General features: G+C 43.2%; 1 protein-coding gene and 1 long non-coding RNA gene across 3 annotated transcripts in view; one reads left to right on the top strand and one right to left on the bottom strand.

The window, feature by feature from the left end:
- LOC128313289 (uncharacterized) overlaps window positions 1–16504 on the top strand; it is a 32239-nt gene extending 15735 nt beyond the window's left edge. For both annotated transcript variants that reach the window (XR_008293790.1, XR_008293789.1), the window contains 2 exons: window positions 13994–14075; window positions 14467–16504. This is a non-coding gene — a long non-coding RNA (uncharacterized LOC128313289). The remainder of the gene's footprint in view (window positions 1–13993; window positions 14076–14466) is intronic.
- On the bottom strand, window positions 5701–13515 carry FPR2 (formyl peptide receptor 2). Its single transcript, XM_027037149.2, has 2 exons — window positions 13182–13515; window positions 5701–7860 (listed from the first exon to the last, which is right to left on the bottom strand). The coding sequence occupies exon 2, from the start codon at window positions 7847–7849 to the stop codon at window positions 6794–6796; it is 1056 nt and encodes a 351-aa protein (XP_026892950.1). The 5' UTR covers window positions 7850–7860; window positions 13182–13515; the 3' UTR covers window positions 5701–6793.
- Window positions 16505–18688: the final 2184 nt, after the last annotated feature.

Below are 18688 nucleotides of genomic sequence, written 5' to 3'. Positions count from 1 at the left end.
TTTGTACCTTTGACCACCTGCCTCTGATTCCCCTGCCCCTGTTCCCACTGTTGGTCACCAACAATCACTGTTGGTTGATCTCTTTCTCTAGGAGTTTGATGTGGTTTTTTTTGTTTTGTTTTGTTTTGTTTTTAGATTCCACACTTAAGTGAGATCATACAGTACTTGTCTTCCTCAGATTTGTTTCACTTAGCATAGTGCCTTTAAGGTGCATTCTTGTTGTCGCAAATAAATGTTGTGGACATTACGGAAAGTCCACTGTGGACTTATGGAAAAATTGCCACAGGTGGTATTTGGGGAAGATATTTGGGGGAGGGTGGGGGAAGCTGGGAATTCAGGGGCGAACAGTATACAGCAGTTATAACCTATTTTCTTCAGCCTAGTAACAGTGAGGGGTGAGGGGAGGGCCAGTCTCTTGAATACACATTTGGATGGATGAGGATATCCTGGATTTCTTGGAAGGTTGTTTGTTTGGGGGCCCCAGAAAACTCAATCTGGAGAAGCTGACAGAGAGGTAGGTGAGTTAGGAGTCTCTCCCAACGGGGGTGAAGAAATGAGATTCTGCCAAACTTCCTCTTCCTTAATTGTGCCAGAGCTCCAAGTAACCACTGGGTGGGGTTTGTGTTCTTTTTTTTTTTTTTTCTTTTTTCTTTTTTTAAATTTTTATTTATTTTTGACAGAGCATGGCGGTGGCAGAGGGAGAGGGAGAGGGAGAGAGAATCCCAAGCAGGCTCTGCACTGTCAGGACTCTAGTGAGGCTCGAACTCATAAACTATGAGATCATGACCTGGGCCAAAGTCAGATGCTTAACCAACTGAGCCACCCAGGCGCCCCCATTGGGGTTGTGTTCTAACTCAAGTTTTCATTAGCTCTTGAACAAATAAAATAGGAGTGGCATCAATCTCAGGTCAGGCCCAAGTTGTTTTGCTTGCTGTCTCTTTGATCTCCCAGATTTCTCTCTTCTAATAAGCCCAATTTTAGATAACATAGCTCTGATATGAATAGGATGCCCTACTTCAGACTGCTTGGAACCCAGAAGCCAAGAGGCTTCTTTAGTGTAAAGGGAAAGGAATGAATTCATTTTTTTAATGCCCCCCCCTTAAAAAAAAGTTTATTTATTTTTTGAGAGAGAAAGAGAGACAGAGCACAAGCAGGGAAGGGGCAGGGAGAGAGGGAGACACAGAATCCGAAGCAGGCTCCAGCCTCTGAGCTGTCAGCACAGACCCCAAAGCGGGGCTTGAACTCACGAGCCACAAGATCGTGACCTGAGCTGAAGTTGGACACTTCACCAACTGAGTCACCCAGGTGCCCCTACCATTACATTGAGTTCATTGCTTTTGCATTTTCCAAGGCATGTTTGTATCCCCATTACTGAAGGTTTTGCTATTAAATACATAGTTTAAAAATCTAAAAAGAAAATAAAATAAACCTAATTATGTGTACCTAAGTAGTAGAGTTTAATTTTGCCTTTTGGAAAACTGCACGTAAAAAAGAATATAACAGATCTATTCTGATATCTGTGGCTTTTTCATTTAGTGTGATGATCTTAAGATTGATCCATGTTGTGCAGACTACTTCAGTTATCTTATTGTATAGTAATTCATTTTAGGAATATACTGCAATTTTTTAAATGTTTACTCATTTACTTTTGAGAGAGAGAGAGACATTCAGAGTGCAAGCAGGGGACGGGCAGAGAGAAAGGGAGATACAGAATCTTGAAGCAGGCTCCAGGCTCTGAGCTGCCAGCACAGAGCCCGATGCAGGGCTCGAACCCACAAACCGTGAGATCATGACCTGAGCCGAAGTCAGACGCTTAGCCAACTTGAGCCACCCAGGCCCCCCTGCAATTGTTTATCCTATGGTTGATGGACATTAGATTTGTTTCCAGTTTGGTGCTATTATGAAATATGTGCGTATTTTATAATCTTGGACACACACTTGTTCAGCTGTGTTTTTCCCTTACCTACGATGCATGTGCCCTAGTGTTCATAGGCACACGTTTGTTGGTAGGGCATTTATGCATTTATCTAGGAGTGGATTTGTGGGGCCATAGAGTGACTTTTGAAAGACTTTGAAGTGGAAAATGGAAACATATGCAAGAGTCGTCAGCTTCAAAAGTTGAAAACATTCTGCTGATCTCTCACTGATTGCCTTTTTCTCCTCTGGGGATTATCTCTAATCAGATATCATGTGTCATGTCATTTTCCCTGCAAATACTTTAGTATGTATCCGTAACAGATAAGGGTTTAAAAAGACTATAGCCACCATTACACCCAACAATGAACAATAATTTTTAAAAATATATTAGGGTTCTCCAAAGAAACAGGACCAATAGGTTGCATGGGTGCAGGTGTGTGATTTATTGTGAGGTATCCACTCACATGATTATGGAGGCTGAGAATTTGGAGTTGGAAAGGGTGAGGAAGATGTCTTCCTGATTAGTAACTTGTTAGCTGATCCTGAGAACCTCTCCTTTTAGAATAGAATTACCTCACCCCCATCTGCCATTTCAAGACCAAAGCAGCTCCAGAGGATCTCAAACAAGATACTGTACAGCAACCTTTCTGTTAAGATTTATTTTGCTGGGGCGCCTGAGTGGCTCAGTCGGTTGGGTGACCGACTTTGGCTCAGGTCATGATCTCATGGTTCGTGAGTTCAAGCCCCGCATCAGGCTCTGGGCTGAGAGCACAGAGCCTGCTTGGGATTCTCTCTCTCCCCCTCTCTCTGCCCCTCCCCTGCTCATGTGTTCTCTCGCTTGTGTGCTCTCTCTCTCTCTCAAAAGTAAATAAACATTAAAATTTTTTTTTATTTTGCTAACTTAACTGCCCACATTGCCCTCCTAAGAGCTGCCTCACCACCCCATAAGACCATTTGTTCTTGGGTGTGGACTTTAAAGATATATCCGGGTCTCCAAGATCTGATACTGGTTCTTAGTCGGTTCTCTTGTAAAGAGAACACTTATTCAACTGCTAATCAGCACAGGAATCTGATTGTACAAATAGCTACCAGGAAGCTTTGTGAATGAATACAGATTCCTGCCTTCTGTATCAGACTCTGTCTGATCAGATGGCTTGGTGCTGCAGTGACCTAACCCATATATATATATATATATGTTTTTGTTTTAATTTTTTTTTCAACGTTTATTTATTTTTGGGACAGAGAGAGACAGAGCATGAACGGGGGAGGGGCAGAGAGAGAGGGAGACACAGAACCGGAAACAGGCTCCAGGCCATCAGCCCAGAGCCCGACGCGGGGCTCGAACTCACGGACCGCGAGATCGTGACCTGGCTGAAGTCGGAAGCTTAACTGACTGCGCCACCCAGGCGCTCCTTAACCCATGTTTAAAAACACACCTCCCCAGGTGATTCTGATGGAACAGCATCAGTTGTAGATCCTTATTTAGGAAACAGTTACCTAGATGGTATTTGGAGCTGGGAGAGCCAGGAGATGGAAACACAAGGAAAAAACACAGTTGCTCAATCTTCAGTGTCCCAAGATTATGAGACATTCACATAAAGTTCCTTTTTATCTAGTAGCGAGTTTATCTAGTATCTTAGGGTGGGATGAGATAAAGGAGACATGCCCACTCTCCTATCTCTGGAATGAACATTCTGGAATGAATGAGAGGGACTTCCTGGATTACAAAACAGATTTCCTTGTTCAGATGCACTTGGAAATTCACTTTGGGGGAACTCACCTGGAAGAGAATCTGGTTCTTCAGAGGATCTCTCCCGGTGAGGTTAGGTTGTAGAGCTGAGGAGGCGGCCAGTCGCCTGTTTCCTTGCTTAGTTTTCTGGAAGCCACAAGGTGGAGCTCTATTTCTAAGTCTGGTTTCTTTAAGAGTGCTTAAAGGACACCAAAGCTGGGAGTGTTCACTGCTGCTTGCTTCCCTTTGACCCCTCAGCTCTCCCTGTCCTAATACATCCAAATTTAGAGAACTGTAGTGTCTGCATGAATGGGTTGCCTACTTGAATCAGCCTAAATCCAGAAGCTATGAAGTTTTCCTGGTATGAAGGAAAAGGGATCTGAATTTCCCTGAACTGTTAAAAAAAAAAAAAAAAAAGGAATATAACAAACCTAAGGGCAAAAACAGATAGAAGACAAACATGGAGATTAACATATTTGCATAAAGGAAATCCCCATGGACCACCAGCAGTAGAGATCACAGCATTCCAGAAGCCATCAGCTGCAACATACATTTTCCTGATCAGTTTCTCTCCTTTCTTCCAATTATATAACCACTATCTTGATTATGGCAATCAATTCATCACTTTCCTTCATAATTTTACTGCATAGGTCTGTATCTCTAAACTGTATAGTTTAGGGGCATCTGGGGGGCTCAGTCATTTAAGCGTCTGACTCTTGATTTGGGCTCAGGTCATGAGCTCATGGTTTGTGGATTTGAGCCCCGTGTCCAGCTCTGCACTGATGGTACAGAGTCTGCTTGGGATTCTCTCTCTTCCTCTCTCTGCCCCTCCTCCGCTTGTGCTCGCCCCCTCTCTCTCAAAATAAATAAATAAATAAATATACAGTTCAACTTTATTAACTAAAAATTTTGAAAACATAAATGGAATGCTGTACATACTGTTGTCTTTTTATTTTGTCTATGTGATAGATTCATGTTGTAGTTTTTAAATATTTTATTGCTGAAGAGTAATTTACTATTACTACTTTACTATTACTATTAGTAATTTACTATTACTAACTTTTCTGTTAATGAACTTTTGGGTTGTTTATAGTTTGGGGCTGTTGTAAACAATTCTACAGTGACCATTTGTGAAAACATGTGCTGTTGACATGAATATATAAAATTGAGGGTATGTGGGATTGCTGGGTATAGGAATCTTTTTTTTTTTAAGATTTTTTATTTATTTTTATTTTTTTTTAATGTTTATTTATTTTTGACAGAGAGAGAGACAGAGCATGAGCAGGGGAGGGGCAGAGAGAGAGGGAGACACAGAATCCCAAGCAGGCTTCAGGCTCTGAGCTGTCAGCACAGAGCCCGATGTGGGACTTGAACCCACAAACCGTGAGATCATGACCTGAGCCGAAGTTGGACGCTTAACCGACTGAGCCACCCAGGAGCCCCTGGGTGAAGGACTTTTGATAACAAGACTACCTAATATTTATTTTGAGTTCTTTCTTTTGCCAATGCATCAGGAAAGTATGTTACACAGTAATGGATTATTTGCAAGTGATTATTTGCAGAAAGCCAAAAAAAAAAAAAAAAAAAGAAAATGAAAAAAAAAAAAGCCGAGTATTATTGTAGACTGATTTATGTCAAAACAGAAGCACCAAGCAACAGTCAGAGTGCTTTACTTGAAGTAGAAATTCAAAACCAGATTCATAAAAATGTAAGCCACATGGGAATTTGTAAATCTTGTAAACTACAATGATATGAGGGTCAGAGATCATTTTAGCTAGCTTTAAAGGTTCTCACTTGGGGCGCCTGGGTGGCTCAGTCGGTTAAGCGTCCAACTTCAGCTCAGGTCATGATCTCATGGTTCACAAGTTCAATCCCCATGCTGGGCTCTGTGCTGACAGCTCAGAGCCTGGAGCCTGCTTCAGATTCTGTGTCTCCCTCTCTCTGCTCCTCCCCTAATCATGCTCTGTCTCTCTCTCTCTCTCTCTCTCTCAAAAATAAATAAAACATTAAAAAATGTTTTAATAAAATAAAGGCTCTCACTTGATATCTGGATGATACCATTGTTTATTTATTCATCAATTCAATATTTATTGAGTGTTTGTCTATCACATGTTAGGCACTATTTTACACATATGGTATGGGGATCCATTGGTGAACAATATGGACCAAAATCCCTGCCTTCAGATAGCTTACATCCTCATTATGTAAAGGAAAGCATACCAAGTACTACACACAGTTATTATACCATTTCATGCCAATAGATTTGACAGTTTGGATGAAATGGCTAAATTCATTAAAAGTCACAGTTTGTCAAAATTGACGGAAGAGGAAATAGAAAATCTGAATAGTCCCATAACTATGAAAGAAATTGAACTCGTTACTAAAAGCCTTCCCAGAAAGAAAACCCAGGGCCAACTGTCTTTGCTGGTGAATTTCTGAACATTTATGAAAGAATATAGTCAGAGAAATCACTTCCCAAGTCTGTGTAGGAGGCCATTAGAAGTTTGGTGCAAAAGCTGACCAGGATATTAGTGGAAAGGAAAATAACAGACCCATCTTTACATAAACATAAATGCATAAGTTATAAACAAATCTAGTGACGTAAATTATAATTAGACAAAATACATCATGACCAATCCTGGTTTATTCTAGGAACGCAAGGGTAGTTTCACATGCAAAAATCAATCAAGGTAATGTATGATGGCGTAAATAAAAGGATAAAAATAATATCTTCATATATGCATAAAATTCATTTGATACAGTTCTATAGCCATTCATGATTTTTAAAGGAAGAAAACTCTTCGTAAACTATTAATACAAAGAAATTCCTGTAATCTTATTAAAAATAGCTTAAAATAAAACCTACAGCGAACATCTTAATGGTAAAATAACTAAAGTTTTCCCCTTACCATACCCTCTTATCTAAGCATTACCAGTTCCCCATCACTTTCTCTTCTCCTCCCTTGTACCCCTTTACAGTCTCCACTTATCCCAGGGGAAGAAGCTGAGGCCCAAAATCCAAAAATGACTTCTTACGTTACTTTTTCCTTTCATGATGCGTGTCTCAGTATGACCCAAGGTAAGATGGAGCTGGAAATGGGAGAAGGGTAGGAGCATACAGAGCTCAAAAATGTCCCCCAGCTGCCCTCACATTGCCTGTAACTCTGCTTCTTCATGAGGTAAAGTGGATTTGTTTGTTGTGTCACTGGTCTGGGATAAGTCCTCAGTAAGGGCCCTCTCCAGACTGGCAGGCAGGGAGTGGATCAGTCTCTCTCGGAAGTCTTGGCCCATGAAGACGTAAAGGATTGGATTGAGGCAGCTGTTGAAGAAGGCCAGGGAGCTTGTTGGATTAGTCAGGACATCAAGGATTTTGTACTTGCCCTCAAACAGTATCTGTTTGAGCCAGACTGTGCTTAAAAGGGCAACCATTTGAAAGGGGAACCAACAGAGAAAGAAGGAAGCCACAACAGCAGTAAGGACCCTTAAGGGACGGCTGGATTTAATCATGCCTTTTTTACGTATCTTGGCAGCAATGAGCCCATAGCAGATAGCAACAATGGACATTGGCATACTGAAGCCAATGATAAACCGGATGATCCCTCTGATTGTCAACATGGTGATAGCCACCTTCAACCTCTGTTCAATACTGTTGCCCCAGTGTGCAAAGTTGAAAGTACAGTATATATTCCCTGTTCCATCATTTACTGTAGTCAAGAAGATGAAAACTGGCAAGGTAAGGACTAGGGCAAAAATCCAGGGTCCAATGATGAGTTTTGTAGCCAGACTTACAGTGCGGTGGTTCTGGGCCCAGACTGGATGCAAGACACAAATACAGCGGTCCAGGGCAATGAAAGCAATGAGGAAGACACTTCCAAACAGGTTGATGTCCACCACAATGTGAATCACCTTACACAGGAACCAGCCAAAAGGCCACCGTTCTTTCATGGCCATTGAGACAATGAGAAATGGCAGAGTGGCAGTGAAAGAGAAGTCGGCCAAGGCCAAGTTCAGGTAACAGATGGTGGTGACACTGCGTGCCATCCGGAATCCAGCCACCCAGATCACAAGCCCATTGCCCAGGATGCCAAGGACAAAGGTGATCCCAAGCACCACCAGTGATAGGATCCACAGAACAGTGTAGCCAGCAGACTCGTGGAGTATCTCTTCATATTCATTCGGAGTGATGGAGAGGTTGGTTTCCATCTTGCACACACCTGAAACATTTCAACAATGGCCATTTCCAATCCATGAACCATCTTACAGCCTCCCTATTCATGGACAACATCAACTACCACTCCAACTAGGACCCCCACTCTACTGAAACTTGGCCGGTTATACTATAAAATTGACACTCTTTTGGCTATTACTTTGGGAAAGGATAGTTCTCCATATTCCCATAATAATTCATATGCATTCCACCTATCAGGCTGATTGCTTAGCCAAGAGGATTACAAGGCTCCTGTTTACTAGCAGAAAACTACACCGAGGGTGAGTAGATAAGAGAAATTGATTAGGAGCCAGTTACAGCTTAGTGAGGGAAGCGCTAGACTCAGAGTCAGCAGAGGAGGCACATTGCTTAATGTCATGCAGAGTTTCTCAGCCTTGGCACCATTGAACATTTGGAACTGGATAATGCTTAGCTGTGGAAGACTTTCCTGTACATTGTACAATGTTTTAGCAACATCCCTGGCCCCCATCTAGCAGCCCCACCCCCAGTTGTGACATGCAAAAGTATCTACAGACATTATCAAATGTCCCCTGGGTGGGTGGGTGGGGGAGAATCACTCCCAGTTGAGAGCCACTGTTAACAGTATGAAGAGTGTTGGGCTCTGGGGGGAGGTCAGTCTGTATTCTCATCTGACACCTGCCCAGTGGGTTCTTGGTGACATCTCTTTGAGCTTCAGTTTGCTCCTCCACAGAATAGAGGCCATTTTATGGAGGAGACTGATTTTCAGGTGAGGGTTAGTTGAGAGCGGACATGGAAATCTTTCAGGCAAGACCAAGTGAGTCTAACAGATGGGAACTTTCTGTTTTCCCCAGGCTCTATGCTTGCCCTGGGGCTTAGTCCTGGGCCATCCACGCATCATGGAATCTCAAGTTCAGGTCAAGTACAGTGCTCACAACAGTAGCAGCTAGTACTTACGAGCATTTTCCATATGCCAAGAGTTCCTGTAGCCCTCACCACAACCCTTGTGTATGGCGTTTGAGGATTGACGTGTGCCAGAATTTGAGCTCAACCAGACAGATTCCACCAGAATTGTCCTCTCAACCTTCTTCCACCTGCTATACTTTCATAACAGAGTCAAGTTCTCTCTACCCACTCACTAAGCACCCTACAAGGCACTCAGAAGGGATGATGTTGCTGCAACAGGGAAAGCCAATTGTGCAATGACAGGAGAGGAAAGGCCAGTGAGACAAAGTTGTAAAATTAGGGCCGCACCCTGGTTGCAGTGTGGGACACAGAACCTGCAAACCACAGACGATACCCCAGTGGATTATGATGACTACTATTTGGTAAGCCCCTCAAATGTGCCAGTCACTGTACCTTTTATGATCTCCAATTACAACAGTCTTGCTTTTGGATAAGTATGATTACCACATCATTGGGGCGCCTGGGTGGCTCAGTCAATTAAGCGTCCCACTCTTGACTTCTGCTCAGGTCATGATCTCGCTGTTTGTGAGCTCGAGCCCAACATCGGGCTCTGTGATCGCGGAGCCTGCTTGGGATTCGCTCTCTCTCCCTGTCTCTCTGCCCCTACCTTGCTCTCTCTCAAAATAAATAAATAAACTTAAAAAAAATAAAAAACTGAAGTATCATTACCACATAACGTAAAAGGAAGCCATGACTCTGGCAGGGGAAGTGACTTGTCCAGTGTCGCAATTACTAAGGGGCACAGTTGGATTTCTGACCGAATTTCATATGGCAGCTCAGCATTTGTGTGTCTGCTGACTCTACTTCTCCAGCATATTTGCATTTCCAAGTTTTGAAATAACTGTTGTAGTTCCACTTCCTCCTGTCTGCTTCCCTGGCCTCTCCCCTCCTCATCTGTGTGCTCATCTGATGCCTTTGCCTCATATTTTAACGGGAAAATGGTAACCATTGGACCTTTTTAGCCTTCCCTGCCCCAAACCTTCCAATCTGCCTGCACTGCTACAGTCAGTGTAGAGTTCTCGTTCATCCCAGTGGCTACCTTCCCATGTTTGCTCTGGATCCCTCTCTACCTCACCTTCCCAAGAACTTTCCTCCTGCATTATCCCTTTTTCTTTTTTACCAAGAACAAAAACCCAAGATTTTCTTAAAATTAGATTATGTTATCTTATCTCTTCCCCTTACAAAGAAACCATCCCAGGGGCTCCTGGGTGGCTGAGTCAGTTAAGCAACAGACTTGATCTGGGCTCAGGTCATGGATTCATGGTCGTGAATTCAAGCCCCGCATCAGGCTCTGTGCTGACAGTGCAAAGCGTGCTTGGGATTCTCTCTCCCCTCTCTCTCTGCCCCTACCCAGCTCTCACTCTCTCTCTCTCTCAAAATAAATAAACTTCAAAAAAATTTTTTTTTAAATAAAAAGAAACCAGCCTGGGGACCCAAGGGTCCCAGCTGGTCAAACATCTGACTCTTGATCTCAGCTCAGGTTTTGAGCTCAGGTCTTGATCTCAGGGTCGTGAGTTCAAGCCCCACGTTGGGCTCCACGCTGGGTGTGAAGCTTACTTTAAAAAATAAGTGGGGCACCTGGGTGGCTCAATGGGTTAAGCATCCAACTTCAGCTCATGATCTCACAGTTTGTGGATTCAAGCCCTGAGTTGGGGTCTCTGCTGTCAGCACAGAGCCTACTTTAGATCCTCTGTCCCCCTCTCCTTTTGCTCCTCCCCCACACTGTCTCTCAAAAATAAACCTAATAAGTAAATAAACAAATAAATGAATATTTAAAAATAAAAAGAAACCATCCTGTTCTGTTTTTTAAAGATTTCATTTTTAAGAAATCTCTATACCCAACATGGGGTTTAAAGTCACAGCCCTGAGATCAAGAGTCACACACTCCACTGACTGAGCCAGTCAAGAGCCCCCTCTAAATTTCACTTTCAATGTTAGGGCAGCCCAGGGTTTGTACCTGCTCCCCTCCATCCTCTCTATGTAGTCTTTCCATAGGTAGTATCATCTGGTCTCGTGGCTTATAATACTACACTGATAACTTCCTTTTTAGGTTTTTTGTTTATTTAAGTCATCTCCACACCCAACAACCCCGAGGTCAAGAGTCCCACGCTCCACCAGCTGAGCCAACCCAGGGCACCTATACTGAAAACTTCTCATCTAAGGCATCAGCCTTGGCTTCTCCTTAGAGCTCTAGCCTGATATAACCACCTGACTTCCTGACACCTCCCTGTGGGAATGCCATAGGCACTCCAAACCTGACATTACCCAAACCAAACTCAACTATTCCATCCTCCCAAATCTGCCTCTCTCACAGTATCCTGTATCTATTTGGAATGTAAACACCCAGCTGTTAAAGCTCCAAATCTAAACCGTATCCTTGCTGTCTTTGCCTTATCACCCAAAGCAATTCAAGTTTATAGATTCTGTCTGCAAAGCAACTGAATCCACACCCAGAATCACTTCCATCTCCACTGCCCTTGCCCATGCCCCCTCTTCTGGTCTGCATGTTTCCACTGACCTTGCAAATAGCTTGTTCCTGTTCCGAATGCCTCCCCCCACTCTCCCCAAAACATCCGTTCTCCAGACAGTGGCCATATGACCTTTTAAAAACACAGATCATGACATTATTCTGTTCAACACCCTCCAGTGGTTTCCAAACTCCTAACTCAAGCTTACCAAGCACTGTTGGATCTGCCCTGTCTATCCTTTTGTGACCCAATTTCCAAAGTGTGAGGGAGTCCCCACACCAACAATTTCCAAGAATTCAGCTCAGTTCTGACACCGTCAGATCACACCGGTTAAAGGTTCAGTCCTAAAAGATGCCCCTCCTGCCCCTGGGCCAAATCAGACACCAGCTGCAAGCCCAGGGTACCTGTGCGACTGACTGACTGGCTGTAAATCAGAGGTTCCCATAACCTCTTCCTCACAAAACTTAATGATTTCCAGAACCCAGAGAAATATTTTATGTACTAGATCACCAGTTGATTAGAAAAGGTTGTAACTTAGGAACAGCCAGTTGGAAGAGATGCATAGGGCCAGGTATGAGGCAAAGGCGCGAGGCTTCTATGGGCCCTCCAGGTGTGCCGCTCTCCAGGCATCTCCATATGTTTTCACCAACCCGGAAGCTCTCTGAACCCTGCGTCCTTTTGGGGTTTTATGGAGTGTTCATGACATAGGCATGACTGATTAACTCATTGGGGTTAATGAGGATTGGGGATTGAACTCAGTTTCTACCACTACTTCTCTCCCTGGAGGTCAGGGGGCTGAACCTGAAAGTTCTGGTAACCAGCCCCCAGCCTTAGGTGCCTCCCTCAAATCACTCATTAACATAACAAAAGACACCTCTGTTGCTCTCATCACTTAGGAAATTCCCAGGGTTTTAGGAGCTTGGTGCCAGAAACAGGATGAAGACCCGACATATATTTCTTATTATGTATCACAACATCACACTGGATCGTACTTCATACATTCACTGTGATCTTACATAATGGGCTCCATCCAAATTGAATTCCTTCAATTCCTCCAACATGCTGAGCTCACTGCCATCTCAGGGCTTCTGGATCCTCTGTTCCTTCTGCCTACGATGCTCTTTCAGGCTTCCCACATTTGGCTCTTACTGAATATTCAGTCCAAGCTTAGATACTAACATGTTCAGAGGCCCCACCTGGCCCATAATGCAGAGGAGCTATACCAGATATTTTTCCTGTGTATCCATTTGTTTATTTTCTACTCTAAATATCCTCCACGTTAGCATATATGCTAGAAGACTACCAAATTCTTTCAACGTTATACTTCTAGAGTAACGCTCTCCAATGGAAACATAAATGTAAGCCATAAATATGAGCCATATATGAGGGTTACCATTCTCTTTACAAAGTAAAATAAATTGATTATAATAACATATTAACTTTGATAATATATTCTATGTAAGCCAACATATCAAAAGAATATTATTTGAAAATGTAACCAATATAAGAGTCATGAGTCAGGGGGCTCCTGGGTGGCTCAGTTGGTTGAGCGTCATAATCTCACAGTGAGTGGGTTCGAGCCCCACTGTGCTGTCAGCACAGAGCCCGCTTTGGATCCTCTGTCCCAGTCTCTCCTTGCCCCTCCTCTGCCTTTGTTTTCTCTCTCTCAAAAATAAATATTAAAAAAAAAAGTTACCAATCAGATATTTTACGTTCTTTTTTCATGCTAAGTCTTTGAATATAACATTGGTTTCACACTTCCCAGCACATCGCGGTTTGGCCTAGCAAGAGCTCAACAACCATATGTGGCAAGTGGATTCTGTATTGGACAGCCCGGCCTAAGGGCTTAGGAGGTATCTGCCACACGGTAGAGGTTCAAATAATAAGTTTTGAAATTGTCAAGCCCCCAACTTACCACCAGCTGAGATCCTTTTTCTGTCTCTAGTTCCTGGCTTCCTGCAGAGTGACTCAACTCGGGCAGATGCTTTATTGGACAAGGGGGAGGGACAGTGGAGCTGGGACCAATCAGGTGACAGAAACCCAGGCTTCTTGCAGTTTCCAGAAAGCAGCCTGGATGTGTTGTCAGCATCCCCTTCTTAGAAGTCTGAATATTCCCCTCACCTCCAACCTTCTGTGGGAGACAGGAATTCAGCCTTCTAAATGTCAAGAACCAAGGAATCTGGATGTCCAGGCCCTCCCTTTCTCCTTCAGGGATTCAAGAAAATGAAAGAAACAATTAGTGAGATGAGAGGAACTCAAGGCAAGCAATAAAAAGCATGGAAGATAGTCAAAATCTTGTTTCTCTACTCACACAACAGTTTTTTGTTTGTTTGTTTGTTTGTTTTTAGTTTATTTTTTAAGTAGGCTCCATGCCTGGCATGGAGCCCAAAATGGGGCTTGAACTCATGACCCTGAGATCAAGAGTCAGATACTTAACTGACTGAACCACCCAGGCACCCCTGCCCATGTAGCACTCATGATACCAAATGTGTAGTAAAGGGCTCAATCCCACAAGCCTGCCCCCATTTCAGATGCTACTTCTCAGCTTGCCACCTGTACTTCTGACTGACCAGCTAAATCAGGGGCTCCTGTGACCCCCTTAGGTTCAATAATTTGCTAGAGTGGCCCAACAAACTCAGGAAGGCAATTTGCTTGTGTTTACCAGTTTATTATGTAAAGGTTATGACTCAAAAACAACCAAAGCCTGTGTCCATCTTGTCATTTCAGATGAAATAAAGAACAATAGGGTCTGTATCAACCCCCAGGCACAGCTGGACAGCCAAGGAATCTGTGGGAACCCTACTAGCTTGTAAGTAGTTAATCAGCACTACCCTAAAGATATAATCACAAGGGGTACCTAGTGAAACCTCTAACATAAAAAATAAAGATATTTTTCAGGGCACCTGGGTGGCTCAGTCAGTTAAGCGTCTGACTTCTGCTCAGGTCATGATCTCACAGTTCATGAGTTCGAGACTGCATCAGGCTCTGTGCTGACAGCTCGGAGCCTGGAGCCTGCTTTGGATTCTGTGTCTCCTTCTCTCTCTGCTCCTCCATGACTCGCACTCTATCTCCTCTCTCTCAAAAATAAAAATAAACATTAAAAAAGTTTTTTTAATTGGAAGGAAGTAGGTTCTGAGTCTGAACAAGAATTGAGTTTATTATAATTCTTCCAGTCCACCATCCCATTGGTTTTCTTCCAGGGGCTTCCTGAACATGACCATGAAATGGCTGCCATTGTTCCAGACATCACCACCATGGCCACATAACCTCCCAAGCCAGGAGAATGGGGATGGGCAGAAAAACAGACTTCATTAATATGCCTCTCTCATTTTATAAGGAAGGAAAATCTGTTCTGCCGTCTTTGCAAAACCTCTTCTTACTTTCCACTGGCAGAACCAAGTAATATACCCATTTCTAGACCAATGCCTCACACACACACACACACACACACACACACACACACACACAGTTTTAATGAAGTTGCCCTGATTGGCTTACGATGAACGAAATTGCCACCTGGATAAAATGGAGTCCACTTATCAAGGAATAAAGGTGGTAGATAACTGTATAGGTATAGATCTCCAAAGGAGTTCTCCCTTGCTGGTTCCTGGGGACGTAGAAAGTAATCAGACATGGACTCTGACCGACTGGATGAAGAGATGAGACAGTGAAGGGCTTGTGTCACTGACTTAGGTCCTTTGGGTTCTCCAAGCAATAGAAATTTACTAGAGGCATTGACTAGAGGAGTTTCAGGCTTTCATTGGAGCTTATGCTCAAGCACAAGGGTACTTTGTGCTGGCTCTCTGGCAAAGGCCAGAGAACGTTCTTTAAAAGAGACTGAGATGGGGCAGGAGTGACTCTAAGTCATGTAGTTGGGGAGAGATACAGGAAATTGGGTGCACAGGTATAGTGAACAGAACATGCTTCATCGTGCATTGCATGTCTCATTAGTATGTTAAATCTCCACCCCTGGGAGTGTTTTTAGTATTATAATCGGGGAAGAAGTCAGTGAAAGGTCAGTGCTGGGGTCCACTCTTGGCGCAGGCTGGTTTCAATTTGTCTTTGCCAGTCGAGACCCTCCTTTGGTAAGCATCCTGCTCCCACATTCCTGCAAAATATGCTACTTAAGGGGCCTAGGGCTTCACCTATCAAGGGACACTGGGTTGCTTAATCAGGATTGAGGGGACTCAAGTCCAGTCCCTGCTCTGTCTCACTTGGTCACAGTAGAGTGAGAGTATACATAGTGATAGAGAGATGCCTGGGTTTTTATGCGATCCTCCAAAAGAAACAGCTAAACTCAGACTGACAAGACCTAGTAGTATAGAGATGTTGCCTAGAGGGAACATCTAGGCTGGGTCTTAGAGGCTCAGGTAAAGAAGAGAAAGAAAATTGCATTCCAGGCGGAGGGGAGTGAAAATGCACAGGAGAGAGGCCAAGAAATAGGTTAAGTTGGTTATTGGAGCGTAGGTAGTGAGGCAGAGAGCAGTAAGTGATAGCAAGTGCCATCTCTTAGAGGCTCTTCACTGCTACAAGAAGGACTTGGACTTTCTTCTTAAGGAAATGAAAAGCCATTGGGACCATACCAAAATAGAAAGCTTCTGCACAGCAAAGAAACCCGTTAACCAAACGAAAAGACAACCTAATGAATGCGAGAAGATACTTGCAAATGATATATCCAATAAGGGGTTAATATTCAAGATCTATAAAGAACTTATACAACTCAACACCGAGAAAACAAAAACAAAAACAAATAATCTGATTTGAAAGCGGGCAGAGGACCTGAATAAACATTTCTCCAAAGAAGCCATCCAGATGGCCAACAGACACATGAACAGATGTTCAGCATCTCTAATCACCAGGAAGATGGAAATCAAAACCGCAATGAGATACCACCTCACACCTATTCAAATGGCTAGAATCAAAAAGACAGAAATAACAAGTATGGTGAGGATGTGGAGAAAAAGGAACCCTCATGTTGGTTGGAATGTAAATTGGCGCAGCCACTGTTGGAAACAGTATAAACGTTCCTCAAAAAATTAAAAATAGAAACAAAAGTAGAAATTCGACTACCGGGTATTTATCCAGAGAAAGCAAAAACACTAAATTAGTGTTTCATTACTGTTTAATTATTTTTGAATTAAAAGAATAAAAGCACCCTTATGTTTATTTGCAGCATTATTTACACTAGCCAGTGGGGTGCCCAGGTGGCTTAGTTGGCTAAGTGTCTGACTCTTGATCTCAGCTCAGGACTCGGTCTCAGGGTCATGAGTTCAAAGCCCTGCGTTGGGCTCCATGCTGGGTGTGATGTGTACTTTAAAAACAAAATACAATAGCCAACATATGGAAGCAACCAAAGTGTCCATCAATAGATGAGTGGATAAAAAATATGTGGTATACGTATACAATGGAATATTAGCCATAAAAAAGAATGAGATCTTGCTATTTGCAACAACATGGATGGACCCAGAGTGTATTATGCTAAGTGAAATATCGGTCAGAAAATGATAAATACTGTATCATTTCATTTATATGTAGAATCTAAAAAAATAAGACAAGTGAACAAACATGCAGAAACAAAACCATAAATACAGAGAACGAACCGTTGGTTGCCAGAGGCGGGTGGGGAGTGGGAATTGGCAAAATGGGTGAAGGGGAATGGGAGATACAGGTTTACAGTTACACAATGAGTAAGTCATGGGGATGAAAGGTACAGCATAGGGAATATAGTCAATGGCATTGTGATCTTGTTGTATGGTGACAGATGGGAGTTACATTTGTGGTGAGCATAGCATAATGTGTAGAGTTGTTGAATCACTATGTTGTACACCGAGAATTAATGTAACATTGTCAACTATACTTCAATTTTTTAAAAATAGGAAAAATGAAAAGCCATTTAAACAAGAAAGGGACTTGTCAGATGCATGCTTCAGAAAAAAAAAAAAAAAAAAAAAAGCCCTAGAGTTCTGCAAAGGAGTAGACTTGAGAATGCTCCCAATTGAAGCCAGAGACCATAGAGTGGAGGGTCTTGCAAAAGATTAAAGGAAAGTTGTTGAAGAGCTGCCCAGGGCAGGAACAGTGTCATAGAGAGGAAGTGTGGTCTGAGGAAAGATTGTTCAGGCTCAGGAGATGGGCTCTGGAGACTGGGCAGCCATGGGGAATGAGAAGGAAGAAGGGCTCTTAATGAATCCCTCGGTTTTTGAGTTCCTGTTACTATTGCTACATAATAAGCCACTTTAAAACATAGCGATGTTTGAAAACCAATTTGACAATAAATTATATTATTGATTATATCATATTAAAAAAAAACATAGCGATGTCAAACAACCATTTTATTATGCTCATGGATTATATGGGTTAGGAATTAGAACAAGGCACAGAGGAGATGTTTCTTTCTGCCCCCCTAAGACTTGAAAGTTTGGAAGTGACTTGAAGGTTGGAGACTGGAGTCATCTGGAGCTTCCTTCATCTACGTGTCTGGTACCTGGGTTGGGATGACCCGAATGCCAAGAACCTACACAAGGCCTTTCCAGCATGGCGCCCCAGGATAATCAGATTTCTTCCATAATGACTGCCTTCCTCCAGAACGAGAGTCCCAAGAGAACCAGTAGAGGGGTGCCTGGATGGCTTAGTCGGTTAAGCCTCTGACTTTGGCTTAGATCATGATCTCGCCATTCCCGAGTTCGAGCAGGGCTGTGTGCTGCTAGCTCAGAGCCTGGAACCTGTTTCAGAGTCTGTGTCTCCCTCTCTGCCTCTCCCCCGCTCATGCGCTCTCTCTCTCTCTCTCAAAAATAAATAAATGTTAAAAGAAAAAACAAAGAACCAGTAGAAGCCTCATGGCCTTTTCTGACCTAGCCTCGGAAGTCACGTAGTGTCATTTCTACTACATTCCATTGGTCAAAGTAGTCCTGATCCCACCCAGATTCAAGAGGAGAGGGCACAGACCCTACCTCTCATGGGGAGAAGTGTCAAAGGATTTTGCAGCTATTTTCTTTAAAATAACCATACCAGGGGGCGCCTGAGTGGCTCAGTCGGTTAAGCGTCTGACTTCGGCTCAGGTCATGATCTCACAGTTCGTGAGTTCGAGCCCTGCGTCGCGCTCTGTGCTGACAGCTCAGAGCCTGGAGCTTGTTTCAGATTCTGTGTCTCCCTCTCTCTCTGCCCCTCCCCTGCTCATGCTCTGTCTCTCTCTCTGTCTCAAAAATACATAAACATTAAAAATAAAATAACCATACCAGGGTAATTTGGTGGGTTTGGGAGCCATCACTGATAGAATTCCATGAAGAGAAACAGAATATTTAGTTTCCTAGGGATGCCTCAACAAAACCACCACAGACTGGGCACCTTAGACAACAGAAACATATTTCCTCATGGTTCTGAAGGCTGAAAGTCCAAGATCAAGGTGTCAGCAGGACTGTTTTTTTC

This window comes from Acinonyx jubatus, chromosome E2 (genome assembly GCF_027475565.1).
Source record: "Acinonyx jubatus isolate Ajub_Pintada_27869175 chromosome E2, VMU_Ajub_asm_v1.0, whole genome shotgun sequence".
In the NCBI taxonomy this organism is placed as follows: domain Eukaryota; kingdom Metazoa; phylum Chordata; class Mammalia; order Carnivora; family Felidae; genus Acinonyx; species Acinonyx jubatus.
Note: the sequence above shows the minus strand (reverse complement) of the source record. Positions and strands in the feature narration are given on the sequence as shown.

Bases quoted from the DNA above. Each gene is read 5' to 3' on its own strand.
- FPR2 (XM_027037149.2), bottom strand. From the start codon at position 7,849: ATGGAAACCAACCTCTCCATCACTCCGAATGAATATGAAGAGATACTC.